This window comes from Anabas testudineus, chromosome 1 (genome assembly GCF_900324465.2).
Source record: "Anabas testudineus chromosome 1, fAnaTes1.2, whole genome shotgun sequence".
NCBI lineage: Eukaryota > Metazoa > Chordata > Actinopteri > Anabantiformes > Anabantidae > Anabas > Anabas testudineus.
Genome location: NC_046610.1, coordinates 18,006,028 through 18,024,092, shown reverse-complemented (window position 1 = coordinate 18,024,092; position 18,065 = coordinate 18,006,028). Strand labels below are relative to the sequence as shown.

The 18,065-nt window shown below is 37.4% G+C and overlaps 1 protein-coding gene across 1 annotated transcript in view; it reads left to right on the top strand.

The window, feature by feature from the left end:
* Positions 1-6,612: 6,612 nt before the first annotated feature.
* The window catches only part of rbm20 (RNA binding motif protein 20), a 37,691-nt gene continuing 26,238 nt past the window's right edge, over positions 6,613-18,065 (top strand). Inside the window, exon 1 of the mRNA XM_026359667.1 lies at positions 6,613-6,671. Coding sequence (XP_026215452.1) covers positions 6,613-6,671 — 59 coding nt within the window. The remainder of the gene's footprint in view (positions 6,672-18,065) is intronic.

Sequence of the window (18,065 nt, the reverse complement as noted above, 5' to 3'; positions counted from 1 at the left end):
TGTGACATGTCAAAGGGTCACGTGACTTAAAGGTCGCCAGGCTAGTTGACCTACTTATGTTTGTAAGTAACTAGTTTATTAGCTTAGCTGGTGGACTCAGATGACGCTTTTAGGTTTTCTAGTTAGAGGGAATAAAAGTGTGTTGGTCCACTGTTGCTTTTTAAATTTAAAGTGCTGTTGTAGTAAATCTGTCTTAATTTAAACAGTCTTTATGGCTGAAAGTCAATTTGATGTTTTATAAATTAGTTGAACAGCAAAGTGTGTGTGTGATAAAACTCCAAACATCTAATAGAGAGTTGAATGTAGAATCACTGACGTTACAGGACTACGTTCTACGTCCTCTGGGTGGAACAAGTCGTTTGCTTAATAATCCTAATTGGATTGTGTTTTGTAGAATATACCAAATACTACCGCTGTCATTTAGCAGCTATTGCTTGAAGTCTGTTCATGGGTTTGTTATATTGTTTCTGAAAGACCACTCTGTCTTCTCTGTAATTTCCTGCGCTACCTAATCCACCTCTCCTTCCTTTTCACTTTCACCACCTCTGGCATCCCTTGTTCTCTCCATTCTCAGACAATAAACACCGGTCTTTTCAACCACCCCTCCACCCTTCCTGCCCTCGGTTATCAGACCGTGGAGTGCAGTAATGGACAGATAATACCAGCTCCCATAATCAAGCTCCTTCTCATAAAAGCAGGCATAAAGCTGTCCTGGTGCAGTCAACAAGTTAATTTGTGCTTAACAGGTGCATATTAACTGCAGTAGAGGGCGAGAGGAGGAGGAAGGATTCCTGTGAACAGATTGCTCCGTCCTTGCACTTCATGGTGGTCCATCTGCCTTACAGGCCTGACAGCTTGTCTGGCTGCTCCAAAGTCATGTCCATCTCCAGCCAGTTTTTTATCTTCATCTTAATTAACCTTCCTTTACAAACATGTAATTGTTTATTTAGGAAGGTGGTGAGAGATGGGCTGCGACGTGCCAAGAGAATATAGAACCACTGATGAGAGTTTGGTTTCCCTTTTGTATTTTTTGCTCTGAGGAAAATAATCTACGTCATTTATCATAGTTATCTCTGTTTTTCTCTGGCCTTTCAGTGGTTGTGTGATTTTTATGCTGGTTGTGTTGGCGTCTGTCCACGTTAGGTTACTTAGGTTAACTCTCACCATGTTCCCTGGGGCCTTTTGTGATTGACAGTGTGGTTAACAGACATTAAGAGGAAATGTGTTCAGTGAAGACGACCTATTACTCTCACAAGCAGCTTATATATGTCTTCAGAGCAGCTAGGTGAAATAATATGTCTGATATTGTTATTTATATATCAGCACCAGCTCACCTTTAGTTCAGTCAGGCTGTGACACTGGTGTGAGGACGTAAGAGAAGGTTAGTGCTGAAGGTAAAGTGTACTTATTTTATGATTCATTTTATTAACTAAAAAGTTTGTCTTGTTGTTTAACTTGACAACCAGACTATGCACAGTAGCCTATAGTGTCATACAACTGTCCAGGTGTTAACTAGTTACCTAGATTAGTTTTGTGTTGCTTGTTCCTGAACTTATTCTCAGTCTCTGTGGTTTGGAGTTGAGTTTCTTTTACTCTACATATATTCACACATACATCATACATCAAGTGTTTCTCTATAGATAGATAACCTTCTTGTGCAAAGAGGTTTGAAGTCCAAGATTGTCAGATTAACTATAGTTAGAATGAATATACCTCTAATAATGTGCTTTTAGCTTTTAGTTGAATGTAACATCACTTTTGCCTCCAGACTGATGTTTATTTAGTTAACAACTGTCTACGTGACAGGCAGACGCTCACTCTCGCTGTCCTGCTGTTGAGCTTCTGGATCCCTGCAGGAGGCCCTGGGTCAGACTCTGGCCCCTAAATTGGCCCCTGGTTTATTGCATGACCCAGTCTGTTGGTTTGAGGTAAAGTGTGATATGTTTGAAAATTAGCATGGGCGTCTATAAAGAAATGCAATTTGATGTGTAACAGGAACGATTGAAAGTGACAAGCTTTAAATAATGGGGCTCAAAAAGCTTTTAACTTAACTTTTTAAAATCTCGATACACTGGATAAATGTTGATTGATTCGATGTATTAAGATCATATTTTGCTGATTAATATCATAGTGTAGTAATTGTGAAGGCTAAACTTTGTTTACTGTTTTTTTCCAACACAGTTCATCATATATATATTTTCTGTTAATGTCTTTTCTGAGATTAAATCTTTTGTTTGTAGGAAACAGATGTTTACCACTTTGTAGAGCACCTCTGAATTACTGAGACACAATTAACAGTGCATGTTAACGCATGTCCACTGTGATAACTTCATAGAAATCAGCTGTAACTAAGTAACACAACACAATACAGCTCCTTCCTTTCTGCTAGTTCTGATGTTTTCCAGGTAGTTGGAAGTCATCTGGAGTAATATAAAAGCCTAATCATAGTGTGTCTACTGCAGATCTCTTCATCCCTGATTGAGTTAGCTGTCTGTACTATAAGTGGTTATTATGGCAATTTTCAGGTAAGTGTGAAGTTGTAAATTCACAGTTTAATTTGTATTGTCCTTTAGAAACCAGGCTACCAAGTCAATGACCAAATGTATACAGCTCTTTTACAAGACTAAATGATGTGCTAGGCAGTGTAGGGGCTGTTAAGATGTTAACAAACTCTCTCCTAATCTCTGCTGTTTAAAGCTTCTTCTACTTGCTTTTACTTTCGGCTGTTTAAAACCTTTTTTAATCTTTGTCTCCCATAAAGGCAGTAACGTTTTGCATGGTAACGATTTTGTATAGTGTGGCACAGCTGTGTGTCACTGTGTAATTTTAGTTCAACAATAAAATAATGCAACTGCTGTCCTGTTGTGAACAAAGGAATTTACAGGCTGTTGTTGTCAGTGATTACTGGTGCCTCATTTCTTTTTTAAGCCCGTTTTATGAGGTCATATGTTCTCTGTATCCTTGGCCAAATGCTGATGGCTGGTCATAACTTCTCTGAAGTCTGGGTTAGCCACATGGGCACCAGTGTCTATACCATGAGAGACAACTGTCCAAGTCAACTCGTCTACGGGAAATCTGCATGCCGTAACTCTAACAAGAGTAATTGTCAGTTTTCTGTGACCGTGATAGTAATAATCCTCTTTTAATCCATTGACATTTTTATTTTTGTGAAAACCAAAAACCAGATTTATACTTTTAGTTGTTTTTTTCTGTGTGTATTTGAGGTAACTGGTTTGCCTGTTCAAATGTGCACACATCAAAATGCCTGTGGAAATAGATAACCTTCTTGTGCAATGACCAGGTTGACATTTGACCTTCACTATGTATTTGGAGCTATGTAAGTGTGCCACGTGTTCTGAATGAACTTGTGAGCTTTGGTTTGTTACATACCGTGGCCTGTTCAGTTTCTAATATCTAGAATATGCCTCATGATAGAATTTTATAATGGTTTTAATTATCAGCTAAATACAATGGCTTCACACATCGTCTTAAATCCTCTTCATGGGAAAGCTCATCTCCAGAGATGCATTCTCAGCTGTACCGGGTGCATTTTCTAGATAACTGATCCCTTGGACAGGGAGTCGCTTCTTACTTAGCACAGCCTTAAGTTGATATTTGGCAAATCTTATGGATTGTTATGCTTGTCATTCTTTCACTGAGTTAATGTGTCACACAGTATAACAGCGATAATTTGTGGTACATTTTTCATCCACCAAGATGAGCACACAGGACAAAGCTTCTCCCTGTGTCCTTTATCCCCGTTAAACCCGAAACACCATAAATACATCTTAATTTCCTAATAATGTATACATGGTAAAATATATTGTAGTGCTTATAAATCCACCCATTACAGTTTGGACACCGACACACAAATGTACACGTGTTTATGTGTATTTAAGTCTTTTAAATGTCGTGATAATTTGCAAAATTAAATAAGTTATTTTCTTTCACACCACTAAATTTACTCATATATTTTATCATAAGTTGACTCAGTCAACTTATCTAAAAATCACTGTAAAATCTCTATGTGCAAGATTGCATTGCATATTAATATTTTTAATATGTATCACTAGTTGTTTTCACAGTGATCAATTATGTCCAGTAGTAGTAGTAAAGGACAAGCTCTCCCCTGCACCCCAGACTTTCTTTAAATGCTGAGTTGTAACTTTGACTTCCTCACACTTTCTTGCTGAGACACCTAATCATCAAAATTTGCTTTTCATTACTTATCCTGGCCGCACAAAATCTGACATCCCTTTTCAGTGTGGTCTCTGTTCACATGTTCACTGTGTCTTTGTTAGCTGTGAGACGACATGAATGAACGTGAATTATGGGAAACATGCGTCGCTGATGTGTGTCGCTGTGATAATTTTCCCTGGAGCAAGATTTTGATAAGATTTAAAGCTGGGTAAGCAGCAGTAGTGAGATGTATTTACGTTGGTATTATTATATTTCCCCTTTCTGCAAATGACTTTGATCAAGGATGGATGCATTTGGAAATAAAACTGCAGTTAGCACTTCTATTAACTTGAATTTAAAATTAAGCCTTTTAAGTCCTGTTTCATTAGCCTGTATAATGTGTAAGTACTTGCTCAAAATTTTACACAAAGAACAAAAGTAAAACTACATTGTATACATTGTCATTTGACAAACGTAAAAATTATGGGAAAAAACAAAAACAGCAGTTAGTAAAGATGGGGCTGATTTTAACCACCGTATGTACTAAAAGGAGGTTATTCCATAAATGATACACCAACCACCAATTTTATAAATATATAATGATTTTTTATAAAAAATCTAATCTTTCAAAAAGGAACTAGTAACTAATGATAATATTATAGTATTAGAGCTGTATTTATGAAAACACAATGAATGTAGTGGAGTAAAAGTTCAACTGTTACACCCTGTGTATTTATATAAGTATATACATATAAAGAGAGAGAGTGAACATCCTCTCAGACCGTTTGAGTTGGTAACTGTTGAATTGTGGATGTTGGCTTGTTGGTTTTAAGGGATCGTCTAATTGTAATTCATCTCTGTTACTGCTACGTTACACTGAGTCAACCAGCGCGTACCATTATAGAAACCACTTCATGCTACAGTGGTATCTGCTTTCTCACAGCGCCAAAAATAAGTGGGGGGATTGTTATGTAGTTATGAGTTGTCACATGTATACATGCAAACGTTTGTGCACAAAAGAGATTGCCTCCGGTTTCGTCTGCAGTCAACTAAGATTTGAGCTGAACAACACCGTCACTCTGTAGAAGACAAATTCACAACACATCAAAAATGTGCAATCTGTTCTCACATAATGTTCACGTTAGCTGTGAGTTATCTATTAATGTTGTTTATAGAGTGAGGCTGTGTGTATTAATTAATAAAAAATAATCATGTGCACAGTTATGTGCTCATCCATCCACCAGGGTGCCAAGCAGGAGGAGGAACATTAAAAAACTTTTTTGTTCTTTTGAGGGATGTGTAGAATACATTTCATGATGAATTTTGAAACACTGATTTGCAGACTGATCCCTTGGTGACGCTCCAGGTTCTTAGTCCCTGCATCAACCTCTCCTGCCAAATGGTAATTTACCATCCGTCCAAAACAAACAAACATGATAAATACAAATACATCTAACAAGACAAGACTTGGAGCTGGAGCCTGCCTCTTCCTTTTGAGGTGTGGTGTACCCTTCAAGGATTTATGATGTGCTCTCACTCAGTACTATTCTTCCTCTAATCATGATGTATTACCAGACACTCCCTACCCTTTGGCTCACAGATGTGTAACCTCACACTACCAGACCATTACAAAATGTGAATACAAGACACCGCGGGGCTCCAGGGACTGGAGACTGAACCCCTCTAATGATTCAGCAGCTAAATTGATCCCGACACCGACTGAGTGACTGATGACATTCCCAGAACCACAGTTCATCCCTTCATTGGCCAGAGTATGTGAGGGTGCCTGTGTCTGTGGGGTTGTGTGCGTGACAGTAGAGGTGATAATCAGCAGTGGCCGGAGGGACGTTCTTGTCCCTGTTGTTGTGCCATGGGGAGCCGTCCTGGGCAGGGACTCCCAGTTGGTCCCTTTCAACTCACCCCCCTTCTGCAGTCCCCTGAACCCACCTCCTCTGTCATTGCCTCATAAACTTCACTCAGTCAACCTCCTGTTTCCTTTTGAAGAGGTTTTGCTCTGAATTCCCCATTTTTGACACTTGGGAGAAGAGGGGAAGTCAAAGGAAGTCTTAGTTGTGTAGTTTATTGGGAAAGAAGTTGAAGGGGCTAAAGGGGGCTTTGCTGCCTTTGTTGCTGTCGATCAGGAGTAGCTCAGTGGAGGAGCCCCTGCTGAAATGGTCAGCAGTCACTCTCTTCCCGCCTGCTGGTGTTCCTATCATCTGTCCATACAGTAAGGGGAGAGGGAAACCAGCAGGCTAGAGAGTTGCCTCAACAGAATCTGCTGTCTTTGGACAGTAGTGGTCATTTTTAAGGGGGTGATTGGGGAGGTTAGGCTGCAGGTGGTGCTGCAGGTGGTGCTAGGGAGTAGATTTTGCCATGCAGCAATCTTGGAATCGGACAAGTAGCAATCATAGTTTGAAGAAAGGCCATACAAAAATGCTGGGAAAAGGACAAAGCGGCGGATATCCAGCTGAGGCAACGGGTGACGGGGTAAGGTAAGATGAAATTAAGTCAGCCGCAAAATCAGAAGGTGTGTGTACTCTGCTCCGGGACACGCCTGCTGCTCACATGGTTGTGTAGAAATCAATTTGTTCCTCTGAGATTTAGTTGACATTCACAAATATGTTGTAATTCCCAAACGTAGCTGAATTGTTGGGAAGAAAGAGATTAATTTTATCTGTAATGTCCGCTGTGATGAAACGTCCCACACTGTCTTTGGTCTGTGTGTAATTTCCCGTCAGTCGGTTGTAAAAGTAAGTATTTGGATATTTCCTGTGAAATACAACAACAAAGAAAAGGCATATGTAAGTAAATATGGACAAACACTATAAAACATCATTTTTAGCAACACACATGTATATTTATGTATATTTGTTCTTACACTCCAAAGCAATGTGCATAATGTTTTGTTCAATTTGTAATTGTTTTATGTAGATATAAACAGTATTTACTTTAATTTCTTATTGAAACAAGTAATGTTCATGAATTTTATATGTGACTGAATGAAATCTTTGGATTTTTGATTTTCCAAGACAGTTTGGGATCGGTTGCAAGTCCTGGTTTACAAGTGTAATGTAAAGGTTTTAGTTATCTGATGATCTCATATTTTTATAATTTAAAAACTACTACATCTGTATGTCAAGGAATACATAAGATTATTGTATGTAATGTTATATCTTATTTAATCACAGGTAACAATTAAACAAAATAACTCTACATATGATATTTTTCAGTACGTACAATCTAAAACATCTTAATACATGTTGAACATACTATACCTTGATAGAAGAGGCTTATAGATTTTGTAAAGAAATTTAATCATATTATAACTGGAAAGTTTTAATGCCCTGACTGTTGTAAGACAAAGAGAGACCGTCTGGTGAAATCATTTAAGTGAGGCCTCTGTCACTTCAGTCTGTAGCAGTATATCAGCGTTGGAGAAGGTTATGAGACACAGCAGTGTTTTTTTTTTTTTTTTTTTAAGATTTTGGTCTAGCTAATCATATTTCTTCTGTGAAATATCTTTGTATGAAATTATGTTAATGCACAGCTACTTAAAGCCATAGGTTAAATATTTATGCTATTATAATTACAGATACTGTAAATGATTATTTCACAGTAGTGTCTGTGTTACAATATACTGTAATATCTTTACTGTTACACTTGACTTATATTACAAATACTGAGCATTTGCAGTTTAGCTAGCCAAGTTAAAAAATTGAATTATTCTTGTTTTGTTTTTCACTGTCTAATTAAATCAAGATTAGGAGAGATACTTAAAGAGACAGGCTCACAGGTGCACTAAGTGTTGTAAGTGAAAAAGAAACTAAAACATGCAAACAGCAACATTTAAAAAATTATATGTTATAATAGAATCACAGAGTAAATCCGTAGGATTATACAAAATCATATTTAGATAAACACAAATCAAATATTTCTAAGGAGGGTATAGGAATTACACATAGTAGAATTTATTTTCATTGACAACAGTCCAAGAGGGGTGAAGTGGGGGTTGGAGGGACCAGCTTGATTATTTCTTAATATTCTCACCTTTTTAATTCATTAAACATCCTTTTTAGGAAAAAGGCAAAACAAACAAATCTAAAATTCTTTATATACAGCCGTCTATCCCATACGCTTTCAGTGAACAACAAGGTAAATTAAAAATATACATCTTTAGTTGGAGAAAAGGATTTTGTTGTAAACTTGTTGTATATCTTGTTGTATATCTAATGCACATATGACATCTTCAATAAATGCTTTCTAAATACTGTTTAAATGCTTATTAGCAGTTTAAATGCAGTATGGCCCAGTCCAAGATAAACCTTTTAATGGGTGAAGCTAATTTTATCTCCTCAGACTCTTTATCTTTCTGATAGTGGGTTAGGTGCGTTAGCTGTTGCTCTAACACGATTGTCCTTTGCTTACTTCCTGTGACAGTTAAGTATGTGAACCACTGTGTGAACCAGTGAATGTTTTGAAAGTGAAGGATAGAAAAACAAAAATCACAGAAGCAGCGTGATGACAAGAAGTGTTTCATCAGGGGACGGCAAGAATAAAGTGTTTCCACGTATAAAAAGTTCAGTTTTCACCACAGTTTAAATGTTCAGGTGATGACTCTAAATGATGTGTGGAGTTATGGGTGAGGATCATTTTTCTTTCTTTGACGTTTGACGATGAATTTGTTTTGTGATTAATTTGACTTTTTTTTTATAAAACGGATTAATTTAGCCTTGCTAACATGTTTTGTTTCACCATTTTCACATTAGCATTCCTTCCTTTCACCTCTTTTCACTTTCCCTTGTCTACCCACGCTCTCCCACCTGCTGGCTCTATATCACTCTGGCAGCTTATCAGAGAACAAGAGAGTTGTCTAAGCAAAGTTTACCTCTTACCACAGTCCCTGTGGACATTCATCAAAACTGATGTGTGAAAATGACTCAGAGAATGAAAAGCCCATTGATTCGGTCTTTTCTGTCATTAATTCACACTGTATGTACTCAATTTCTGGGGTTTGTTTTAAATTCTTTCTCAAACTATCAGCAAAGCTGCGGCTGCGTTTTATGATTTAACCTCAAAACCAGATGTTATTTTGCCTCTGTGACACCAGACGTGGTAAAAGGTGCCTTCTGTTGTAAAGCAGTAAAGAATAAATCAGTTAGACATTAGTGAAAAAAAAATTGGACTTTTTCACATCACTCGTTCTCTCTTTTAACAACATTTGGACAGATAAACACATTTATTTTCTAAATGATTTGAGTATTTCTTTTACTTAATTTAATAAATAAAACTATTTAATACATGGCTAAGTCATCACAGATGTTATATTTAGTTTTGATCTGTGATCTGTCTGTCAATCTGTTTATTTCTAATTATGTGTGATTAAAACCTTCAAAATATAGGAAAAAAAAAAAAAAACCAAAGCTAACTGGTGAAGTGAGAGTTTCAGTCTATTTTTTACCATAGTTCATTGCTAAGAGCAGGTTGTCCCATGGCTCTGTCTGAAAGCTTGTCTGGATGTGGTGATTGATTTGTGAGCTGGTTTTAAAGCTCTGTGATAGTTAGGAACTCCTCACAAGGTAAAAGACAATCGGTGCTCACTGAGGATTTTTTTTAGATGTTTCTGAGCAGTGTTGTTTTCCACGTAGCTAAACGTTGCTTCATAGTTTACCTGTACCCAGTGGTTGGAGGGGAAAGCAAAGGCAGTGTTTAATCAATGGTCAGTGTATCTACTGCCTCTTACAAAATATATTTTGAAAAAAAGTTCTCCCTCTCCCCAGCACCACCTTAAGCATGTGTTCATTGCTGTGTTGACACATGGCAGCAACTGTGGCTTATCTTGATGTTAAATGGCTGACAGTTGTATGGCACTGGGCGAGGGCCTTTGAGCTATCATGGCCATGTTGGCATCCACTTTGTGCTCAGATGTGTGTTCAAGTGTAGATCGTTAATTCAGAACACTGTGTATAAGGCTAAATCACAAGTGTGAAGAACATCCCATGCATCTTGTTTGTTCAAATTAATTTCTAGTAATAAGTACATAAAATTATATGTGAACAAAATTATAAAAGCACGCATCATAAAACCAACTTTTCAGTTGTTTGCTTCAGATGGTTCCACATCTCTAGCTCGGTTTCCTTTGAGTTTCCTTTGTTTCTCTGGAAGTGTTATGTCATGGGTGCAAGCACTTCAAATCTGAGTTAACCTATGTAATACACAACCAAACATTCACTTACACAGAAAGTATGAATTTATGGTCTCCTCTACTGGAGCCCTGCCTTTTATTTATGATTACAAGGCGCAGTGTTTTCTTCTTAGGTTTTATACCATTTAACATGGATCTTTTGACATCTTGTTTCCAGTACCCTAGAATTAGGGTAACATCCCTCAGATGGGTAGAGAAAAAAACAGGAGAAACTTCAAATGGAAACCTTCAATGACTTGAATCGGTTAGTCTGCTTATTGCATACATCAGAAAACTTTATTTAAAAACAGGTTAATTTTGTATTTGTAATTTCTTTCTTTTTACTCTTACGGCAGAGACTGTACAGACTTGTGGTGTCAGATTTTTGTCAGTTAACTTATCACCAAATGTTCAACATGCATACAGTGTTACGTCTTAATGGAAAAGGCAAAGGTTTTACAGGTGATGAGTTGGTAGACTTAGCAGGAATAACTATTTGGAACAATGGCAGTGGACAGAGTTAAAGAGGCTTAAATGTCTTGATACAGTGTACCAACATTAAAAGACAGCATGAGAAGGGAGTGTTACATTACTATCTATATATATTTACCAATGAGATTTGCACATAACTCGGATGGGCTTGAGGGGGATACACCGGTTAATCCTAAAATCATCACAGTTTCAGTATTTAGTTCTGGGGCTGCTATAAAGGAGCTGTACACCACTTCTTGAATTCTCAGTGACAGCAGTTAACTCTGATGCAGATGAGACATATGTTTGGCCGGCTACAGTATCAGTTTCTCGTGTCATGTGCTATCAGCTTCATATTACTTTCTATCTTTATTGACTGCGATTCTTTAGTGCTGACCCCTGATCTGTCCCTTCCTACTAAAGATTAGCAGTATTGTTAAGAGAGACACTTACAATAAGCAGAATGTTGGGGTTCATGCCTCTTAATAGTCAGTAACTCCATAGTATGTTTTATATTGTTTAGTTCAATTACTTGTCAGCACATATGTGGACATTTGTAGGCAGAGACAAGAGATGATTGACTGTACACTGACTTTAGTAACACTAAGCTTGGGACAGGGTTAACTTTAAAATTTTAGGAACATTAAGCGAAAGATCTAGAAGCTGAACAGCTAGGAGGCAACATTTGGTTCCACAACGATCTGCCCTCTTCTGCACAATCAGCTCCTTCACTCTCAATTTTCAAAAACTTGCTAAAACTCTTCTGAACCTTTCTGCATTAAACTTAGCCTTAGACCTTATTTAACACAAGCGACTTTTGACTTGGCTAAATATTTACTGCTACACTGTCGTCGCTGGTAATTTCTGCCAAATTAATTACTCTTTAATACTTACATTTATGAGCTGGCAGTTTTAAAGGTCTCAGTATAAACACAGTCTAATTGTGGACACCACTCTTGCTCACATCCAAACCACATGGCATAAATATGTTTCACATCACAAGTGGAACTTCATGCTTTGTCTGATTAAAATACACCAGATTTAATTTCTCCCAGCGGAGGATGAATGCTGTTGGGTTTTCAAAGGCTACATTTATAGGGTACATACCTAATTCCCTTAATTGATTGTACTTGATCCTCCATCATTGCTCCCCCTGGAAGTTGTTCTAGTCTTCTATCTTAAAGGACACCCCCAAAGCCTTTTATGTAGCTCTTTGGATTAAGGAGCCTAGTTTGAGTTTTAAGCAGGCATATTTGAGACCATCTCTGCAGAAGTCTTACTGTACTGACAAACCCCATTATTGGAAACCTACTGATGATGGCCTGCAGCTGATCACACTGATCTGAAACTGTATCACAACACCAGTACAGATTTATACTGAAGTACACTGATAACATGGTGTGTCTGTCATTTTAAATCAGAAAAACACCCAACATCCGAGTATTCAAGTCTGAACATTGTGCTACTGCACAGTGATATTCTCTGTAATGCAGTTCCTATCATTTCATATCTTGAATTACAAGGACCAATAAAGAATGTCAGTCATTACTCATGTCAGTGATAAAGGCAGAGGGACCAAAAACACATACAAGATGAATATCATCAAGAGAAGAAAATAAACAGTCAACGTGATACAGTCTGTAATTTAATCAGTTGGTTATATAAATCATAAGAGCTGAAGTGTTCGTGATTATTAAATTAGGGCCTGGGTTTCATCACAAATAATCACTATCACGGTGAGGATGAGTGTAGCGTCTGGCTATGTATAGGTCTCGAACAACAGAGCAGGGAGGTCGCAGGGGGTGATAATTACCTACCCATAATTATTTCTCATGACCAGATAAATTGTCTTTGCGTGAAATATGAGTCATTTATTCTGACATCAATAGCAAGAGTAGGTTTGTCAGATTGTTTGGCAAATTTCTTGCGACTAGGGAGATGTTCGTGTTTGTCTTGCCACTAAGCTTTTAATCATAAAAGGGAAAAAGTCAGCTGTGCTGGTCTTTAGTTGTATTATATGGTGAATATCATAAATCCATCATAACTGTGTGAAACACTGGTGTTTTTAAGTTACTGGTAGTTAAGCCTGAAGAGTAATGTACAATGCAGAAATTACCCACAGCTAATGTTTATCTACACCACCACAGAAGAACAAGTATCTATACAGTACCCCAAACAAACACAAGACACAGGAGTAAAGCAACAAAGAAAGAGACACACACAATTTCTGAATATGACTTGGATTTCTGATTGTAAAAACATGAGAATCTAAAACAAACTCTGCCAGTGAATCAAGTAGTATTTTTTAAATTTAAAATACTGTATCATTCTTAGTGGTTCCAGACTTTCTTTAGTTTCATGGTTTTACATGTCTATGTTGTCTAAGGGTTACAAGGCTGACTTGTTTGTTGTTTGGGTAGTAGGTTTGGGTATGAAAGGAACATGTGTAGGTTCTAAAACTAGCTTTTATGTACATGTATCATGTTGCTTGTCTTACAGATCCAGATTTACTTTAAGGGTGTGGGGCCAGCAGTGCCCCACAAGAACATATATGTTCTTTTCCATCAAAGGAATGCCAGCGCCACTAGTCTTACACAATCTAATGGAATAACTTGGTGTTTTTACCAAATTATTACACTGTACAAATAAGATTCTCATAAACATATAGGAGAAAAAGAAGACATCAGTAATCTATATGCTTTGTACAATGTGTTAACATTTAACTTTTCATCTCAGAAACGGTAATTGTACATAAAATCTATACCAGTTATGATGGAATATAGTTCTGCTTTCCACTTTGTAAAGTTGGGTCTTATTAGTTTGCTTGCTTTAATAAATGTAGTTATTTATATACAGTTTAATCAGTGAGTATTGAAAGTTTTTCCTTTTACTACTTCAACAGTGAAACAATGATTTAAGGATAAAACACTGACTCGACTCATAAACCTAGTTAAATGCATTTTTAACACAATAATGATAAAAATACACTTAAGGCAGCCATCAAGTAATCTGGGGTAGAAAGCACCAGAAAAAAGCAAGAGATTGTCTTTGGGCTGTTTTTTTAAATCAAGAATTGTGACCAGATACTGCATATGACATTGTTTCCCCTAAAACTGGGAAATCCTAGCTGAAATTCTTACTGTTTCTATTGTAAATTGTTGATCATTTCTATAGAAAAGCCAATTGCTGTGGTGAGTTCAATGCAACTTTAGTTTTTTGTGTCGTGTAAAGAGCCGAGAGGAACTATATTTTACAGAAACACTGCAGCTATAGTTACACATTTATTTAACTTCTCTTCCCTACGCTATTTCACACTTTAGCCACAGATTTTACACCAGTGGATCCCACACAACCTTGGAACAACTTTACATTCTTGGATTAGACTTAAATGGGCTGAGCAGGCAATAGAAAGAGTGACTCTCGTGAGACCACATTGCCACTAGTGAGAACTAGTAAGTCTGTCACCAAGCTTATCTCTGCTGTAATCAAAACCCATGGCGCTTTGCCAGAGTCTCTGCACCATAATAGTAGATGATTTAATGGCAGTCATGTACAAATGTTTCCAAAACTGAGATAATTATACAACACATTCCTGTAATCTTAGTTTAGCAACTTTGTGTTCTGAATATTAATCAAATAACTGTACATAAAAAAAGACTTGAGGTTATGAGGCAGGATAAGGGAAGTGGAAATTAGAGAATGTGTTTATGTACTGTGAATTAACAAGGTTATAACATGGATTTATATGCACCTGATCATAGATGCCCCTAAACCTGACATACAGAGCTCAGCCTGTTAAATGTAAAATGGAACTGATTTTATAAATTACATGCGAAAATACATGACTGAAACCCTGAATCTAAGGCTCTTGTTTGTTAGTTGTTACTTTTACTGTATTGCTCATCATTTTCTCATATTTAACATGTTGAGATCTAGCGTCACATGATTTTCATACTCATCAATCACCCCTCATGGCCTATGCAAGGACAAATAGTGGCTTGCTAAAGAGCATCTAAGGCCATTTAGCCACAGATGGCAAAAGTACATTTCTTCACTACACAATTCACAATCACATTTATACTGCTGAATCATCATAAAAAATACCATATGTTAATTTATAAGGCAATTTCAGAATAGATTTCAGAGTAGACACTTCACAACTGTATTTGCTCTTAGTTGATAACTGTCACCTGCTTCAATTAAAATATTACTGGTAAGAGCCCAAACCTGCCTGCAAAGTTGAACTGTAACAATTCTGTCAGTCAACAGATGAATGCAGAGGCATAAATTTACCTTTAATCGCCAGTCCCCCCTGAATCCTAACAGTCTGATCCGTGGTGAGACTCGACCTACTTTTGAATTTAAGCGCTACTGAATTTAAATGCAGAAGAGGTTCAACGTTGAGAATGATTTAGGTGTTGTGGTGAGTCATGTAAAGGTTTGTTGGTCTGGACTGAGTCACTGCATTAACTGTCAACATAAACCTTACATAACACTAACACTGTTTCTACCGAAAGTAGGTCAGGCGTCATTGTATTGATGTAACAAGATTGAAGCTCGAACTAGCTCAGTAACAATGTTATTGTTTAATCAGCTCATCGGTCGTGTGGGTTAATGACAAGGAGTGAGTGAAAGCAAACCAATCCTTTTGATTTTATTATTACATTCATTATGTAACTCTCTCTGTCTCCTCCAGTCTGTACACTTTTCCAAACATTATCACCCTTTTTCTCTTCCCACATACGTCTTTGTGTGCATATACATATACTCACCCACACTGGGTTGGATCACTGTGTAGAGGCGGAATCACGCTTGTTCTTTAATCCGACTTTACCTATTCATCTTTTAAGGTAAATAACCCTCTTGTTCTGCATTGAGATGATGCTTATTAATATTACGTGAACAAGTATTTTTCATTTTTTTCAGTTAATAGAGCTCAAAACATGCGTGGTGCTAATAAGGAGTTGGTTTGTGCATGTTTGTTGCTCCACCTGAAAGAGTTTAAGGAACGAAGTCTGTAGAACCAGTTTCCAACATTACCTCATGAGGAAGACTCTGAGATAGAAACAATGTTACGTTAACTTCTATTTGTGGCTTCTGCTATCAGTGTCTCTGTTACCACTATCATCAAGTGTCAGGGATGAATAAAGAGGTGTGCGTGTGTGTGTGTGTGTGTGTGTGTGTGTGTGTGGTATGCTGCATGAGGTCAAAACCCATACCGAAGGGCTTCCTGCCGATTAACCTCCCAGGTAATCAACTGCACTTCAGAGAGGTGGGAGTGCACTGAACTCCCCTTTGAGACAGTCCTTATTAGAGCGTGTACAGTGCCGATGTAAAAAAACAAAAGTGTGGGTCTGTAACATCTCAGACTGACAGCCAGTGACTCATCTGTGTGAAGAAAGAAGAGCAGTAACCTTCCTGCCTCCCCCTAGTGTGTGGATTTACCAATTCCCCCATACAGTCTGTCTGCTACTGCTTTAGTTTCTTTGGCCCTGATGATTTATAACTATTTTATTATGTTGTCTCTTAGTGAAATGCAGCCACACAAATTTAAGTGAGACTTCTGTTGCCTACATTAAACAGCAATACAGTGCCTTGGTTACACAAGTTTAATTTCAACCAAAGAAATGTTTTATACTATATATATTTCTAATCTAAACTAAGCTAGTGTTGTTTTCAGGTATTTAATGTATACTGAGTGAAGAAGTAAATTGTGGTAGTGCCTGTTTTCAAACGTTCTGTCTTACAGATGGTAAAAATTTCCCCATTATAATAGGCTTTATAGACACTTTCTTAACAAAAAACTAAAATCCTGCCAAATAGTTTTTCTTTATATCTGACCATCTATCTAACGGCTCTAGTTTCTCTAGTCTCAGATGCTGTGTAGGAAAATGGTAATTGATGTTTAGTCTAAAATTTTATGTACATGAAACTAAACACTTTGATTATAGCCATAAAATGATAAAAAAGCAAAACGGTCTTATTCTGTCGTTTCTGTTTTATGGGTGGGTATTATTTCAATGACTGCGCTCCACAGAGAAATCCCATGGTGGCCATTACTCCAGGGCATAGCCAACCCATTCTGTTCACCGGCTTTGAGGGGGATTTGTCTTTTACGCTGAGGTTGTAGTTGACTTTCTCTCTTTCCCTTTTTCTCCTTTTGTTCAATTGTAATTTTAGGGATTCTGCAAAGGATCAATTTAAAAGTTGCTTAGATCACCTAATGGGTATTTGAGCAACGTGCGATCGCAGCAACCTGGGACAAGACATTTGAGCCATGTGGCCACAGTCAGGTGTTAGCATAAATTAAGAAAATTGGGTTGGAGGTGTGGACTAGAGCAAGCTCAAAGTTTTTGAGTTTGCTCCCCACAAGAAGAATACACTTATGTGAGCTATGCCTCACCAAAGAAAGCTCTTAAAGAATCTATGATCAAGAATTGTTCATTTACATAAAGCTGGAAAGGTTTACAAAGTGATTTTAAAGAATTTAGAAATTCACCAGTCTACAGTTAGATAAACTATCTACAAATGGAGACACTTTGTGACTGTGCCTACTCTACCAAGAAGTGGGCGGTCAGTCAAAATGACCCCAAGAACTCAACAAACACTTATCAATGAGGTAAAGAAACAACCCAGAGAGACAGCCAAAGATTTGAAGGCATCATTGGAACTGGCTAACATCTGTGTTCATGGGTCTACAGTAGGTAAAACATTAAACTAGTAGGATGTGTAAGACACCACAAAGGAAGCTGCTACTTACTAAAATGAACATTGCTGCACACCTGAAGTTTATCAAAGAGCACATTGACACTCCACAGCAGTATTGGCTAAATGTTTTGTGGACTAATGAAACTATTGAACATTGAACTATTTGGAAAGGACACACAGCACTACATCTGATGTACAAGAGGCCACAGCATCATCATAGGGGCACATTATTAGTTTAGGCACATTATATTTGTTAATACTCTTGACTAAAGATAAAGATCAGATCACATTTATGACAACTTAATGTAGAACCACTGTATCTTACACATTTGCAATATGATTTGGACTAAAGCAAAGTTGTGGATTGTGTACAACATGTTAATTTTTACCTTCCCTGATTTGCATTTGTGCAACTAACATGTTTGTGCAATAAGAGGGAGACTCTAAAAGCACTGGTACAACATGAAAGGGGTTGGACGAACACATCCAAAGACTACTTTTTAGTAGTGTAGTAGTAGTAGTAGTT